This window comes from Gobius niger (assembly GCF_951799975.1).
Source record: "Gobius niger genome assembly, chromosome: 17".
Lineage (NCBI taxonomy): Eukaryota > Metazoa > Chordata > Actinopteri > Gobiiformes > Gobiidae > Gobius > Gobius niger.
Window position 1 is genome coordinate 12,048,112 of NC_136868.1, and position 4,169 is coordinate 12,052,280.

The 4,169-nt window shown below is 40.1% G+C and overlaps 1 protein-coding gene across 1 annotated transcript; it reads right to left on the minus strand.

Moving 5' to 3' along the window:
• Positions 1–420: 420 nt before the first annotated feature.
• On the minus strand, positions 421–3,769 carry sgcb (sarcoglycan, beta (dystrophin-associated glycoprotein)). The gene is made up of 6 exons (XM_079575332.1): positions 3,719–3,769; positions 2,786–2,995; positions 2,307–2,492; positions 2,040–2,231; positions 1,641–1,772; positions 421–1,365 (listed from the first exon to the last, which is right to left on the minus strand). Exons 1-6 carry the CDS (start codon positions 3,731–3,733, stop codon positions 1,162–1,164), a joined length of 939 nt encoding a protein of 312 aa, XP_079431458.1. The 5' UTR covers positions 3,734–3,769; the 3' UTR covers positions 421–1,161.
• Positions 3,770–4,169: the final 400 nt, after the last annotated feature.

The window sequence follows — 4,169 nt, forward strand, 5'->3', positions numbered from 1 at the left end:
CCTGACTAAAATCCTGTGACTGTGGAAACATGGGACGCTCCACTTTGACAACTGGCCAAAGTCTGAAGTGTGTTTTGCTGCGACTTGACTTTACAGGCACCTGCCCAAAGATGCTATTCTGTTCCATCTAATCATTTACAGCTGGTTAATGTCTTACAGTCTTTGTTTCCCTCCTTGTATGACAGATAGCCGCACGTTTATGATCAAGAGTCCTGCCCTCACATTCCCCACTGTAATAAAAATACATAATGGAGGAGTGCCTTTCTTTATGATTTTAAAGGGCCGCTGTAAATGCCTGCACACTGAAACCAGTGATAAGAGCCTCAACACAGGAGCACTGTTTCAACATGTTTCTTTATTGAAACAAACACATTTCAACAGAAGGACATTCGCCTTCAGGGATGTTCAGTCCAAGGATCAAGTCAGATATTCTGAGAACGATAAATTTTAATATTTTAACAAACATTTTAAACAGCGCTGTTATAAAACAGACAATTCAAGGCAAAACTCAAAACGTATATTGCACAAAATCCAGACCACTCAATAAAAGCTTTAAATAATTCTTCAGTTATCTGCCTTAGTGTAAACACAAACAAATGCTTTATTTACTGTAAAAAATCTTGCACAGCAAAGGCAGGATGCACACATTATTCTTATTATAATCCCTTGTAAGTCCATTGGCACGTGCATGATAGAAAGGTGCAAAAAGAAACTTGTTCTTTTGTATAACATGATAGTTTCCAATGTATTTTACATTTTGTATCTATATCATATATACAATATTAATGATCTCTCACTTGTCAGTAAGGCAGCTGCCAGAGCAAGTACAAAGCCATACGTCCCTTCATTCCCAAGTGAAATAATACTGGACGGTCAATAAAACCTTGATATGGCATTAGTCGCAGGAGTGTCAAGGGCTGCTCTGATGCAGTATACAGATAACTTAGCTCATGTACAAAAGTAAAAGCACACTTCCATAGTAAAGACTGAGAGCTCCATTCCACAAAATCATGTTTCTGAGGCGTTCTGATAACTACATGGAAAAGAAAAAGACCTTCAAATACATTTTCTTTACGTAGTTTCTTGTAGTTGGCCGCACAGAAAAATACAGTTGTAATACTGAGTGGTGTATGACAGTAAAGCAGCAGCTTTCAGTCCACTTTAAAAATGAGCTCTTTTACAGGGGTTGTCGGACGTTTGGCAGCCCATGTTTGGAAACTTCACCTGAACTCGGAAGAGCATCCCGTCCGCACACATACACAGCTTGTACCGCTCCAAACCATCATCGAAATAAACGTCGCCGGCTGAGTTCGGGATACGAGTGGTGTTGAACATGACCGATCCGTTTAGTACGATACTGTTCTCCTGCAAAAGGAAATGGAACTCTTGGTTAGATACATTTTACTTTTTATTACTTTCTTATGTACTTTCTTGAAACCATTTTTTAAAATTCCAATAAAATTCTTCTTTTTGTTTTTTTTTAGATTGTTATATTTGTGAGTCATGGCAAAAAATACATTTATGCACATACATATAAATAAATAAATACTTTTTGTTCAAAGTTAGGGGACGATTGTTGCTTTTATTTTGGCTAAATAAAGGTGTTTTCTGGTTCAAAGATAATAAACAGATTTACTCACAGCCCTGAGCTCGATGCCTCCGCCCATTTTAAACTCCACGGTGCGTCCCATGATGTTGACCCCCTCATTGCCACGAATGATGGCCTTTCCGTCTCCTTTGATGTTCAGGTCAGAGGCCGCGCTGCTGGTGATCTGTATCAGAGATGAAAAAGAGATTATGAAATATGATAAGTTTATGTTACCTGTCATTGAGGATGTGCTACATTTTCTGCAGAGCGGAGATGGGAAGCAACTAATCAGACAAAGTGAATTAAGATATGCTTTCTTCAATTGTTAATAGCTACCCGTAAGGTGTAGGTAAACAGACTAATTTCTACAGCTCAATCTGCAGAAGATGGTAGAGCTGCGAAGATACAGCATAATTGTAACTTTCTTTGATACCATTACAGGGAGGCATACCCTTTCCGTGGAGGCCTTTTTGACGCTGAGGACTTTGACTCCTTTGGGCAAGCTGAACTCATGGTTTTCAAAGTCGGTGCTGAAATATGTGTTTTGTGTCCTCGGGTCTGTGAAGGAAATACCGACGTCACTGACAACTGAGGTCTTGTCCTTTTCTACGCTCAGCTTGGTGGTTCCTTGTTGAAACACCACCTGGAACAAAAAACATATCATAACTGAATGATCCAATAGTATTTAATCATCCTCTCTTTGTTTGAAAAAGCTCACCGGGTTGTTGTTGCCGACAATCACCAAATCCTTGTCCTTTCGGCCTCCAATCGTGCTTTTGTGCAGCGGGTGAACGATGCCCATGTCAGCTTTTTGTTTGAAACGAAGGAGACCGGACTCGTGAAACTCCATACTGTCACAGCCATTTGGACCAATTCGTATCACGGTCCATATGACCAGCGTTATCTATAGGAGAGAGATTAGTTAAAACAAAAGGAGATCCTAAGAGCAAAAGCATAAATTAATAATCCAAACATGGCGCTAATACAGCTTAAATTTGGTACTTCAAAGTTCAATCATAAAAGGAAAATCCAAGGCACTTATCCTTCATCAAAATTCTCTATTCACATCTTCTAAAAAGCCTTCACTGTTTAGGGGCTAATGAGTTTTAAAATCGTTTACTCGCTGCAGACAAGAAAAAGACAAACCACTGAGAACCCCATAAAACCACCACGAGGTGTTGCTTATTAAATACTCACAATAAGGTTTATTAGGGCGAGGAGAAAGAGCAGGACGACGACGCAGACGGCGATGTTCCCTTTACGTCCCCTCAGTCCTGTTTTATGAAGACGCTCCTCTTCAATCGGGATGTAGCCCGCTTTGAAGTTACTGTTGTGCTCCTTGTTCACGTTACGTCTCTCTATGGCCTTCTCCCTCATGGACTTCTTCATGGGTCCATTTGAACTTTCCTGAAACAACAGATTTATATACAGCAATGACCTGGGATTCAGATAGATTAAGGCATTTAATCTAAATCAAGGCCAGGGGAATAAAGAATAAAGCTAAATCCCACTGAAAAGAATATTCCTTGCTTTGTGTAACAATCCTGACTGCACGATATGAGATAGTTTCCCAGAAAATACAAAACAAAGTAAGGAAATTCATATTTTCCACGCACACTACGCACTTGTCTAACTATGGAGATCAAATAAGGTCTTGGAGGACACATGCAAACCTATCTGTGTGGTCCCCCTGGGCTGTACTGGAATGCAGCTGTGTTAAATGGCCCCAGCCTGAGTGCCTGACTGTCTGTTGCCATCACTAAAAATAAACTGCTCTCATTTAGCGTCAAAAGGCAAATAAGAAAAATGAATATATATGTGGCCGATCTTCTGCTTTTACCGGGATGCATTTGCTTACATGTTGCCTCGCAGTAAAGCAAATCCTGACACGTAGAAAGCGCTGAAACCAGTTTTATTTTTATGCTTGTGGTGCCCCTAGCTACATGTAACCACATAACGGAGGCCAATGTTTATTACCCTGGCATTACCAGACGGGCATCTAGCTTCACACTAACAAATATATAATGCTACGAGGCTACGTTTTGCTTTTTTGTCCATAATGCAGCTAATGTTATCGATAAGAAACGAGCTTAAATGAGGAAAATGCAAGAAATATTGGGAATAACGGACCTGTTCGGACGCCATGTTTACCCTCCCTCTCGCGCAGCAGTGACTGGGCGCTTCCACTTCCGGTTCTTATGGGGTAATTTATAGAAGAAAACTCATAATTTTAGACAGTCTGGATGGTATGTGTGAAATAAATGTATGATACAACCGAAGATACCCGGTACAATGTTTAACTGCTTTTTGTTTTGCGTTATTACGGCATAATAAAACAGTGGTAAACGTCATAATGGTACCGTCCAAGTTCATTCAGCCAATGACGGGAGACTCTTAAAATAGAAAAACAAGTCCATTCATATTTTCCATAGTAAACTGACCAGCGCATCAGCCCAAACAAGGCCATCAGTTCTTCTCAGAGCCGCCAAAACAACAAACTAACAAATGTGTATTGCTTAAATATAGGCCTAGAGTGAACTGCACCCAAATTATTAGTATGAAATTCGCTGCACACACAATA

What these genes read in the sequence shown, in the direction of transcription:
- sgcb (XM_079575332.1), bottom strand. An exon ending in TCGCCCTAATAAACCTTATT is followed by an intron (nt 2,493 to 2,785) that starts GTGAGTATTTAA and finishes TCTCTCCTATAG; the next exon opens with ATAACGCTGGTCATATGGAC. An exon ending in AAAAGGCCTCCACGGAAAGG is followed by an intron (nt 1,773 to 2,039) that starts GTATGCCTCCCT and finishes TCTCTGATACAG; the next exon opens with ATCACCAGCAGCGCGGCCTC.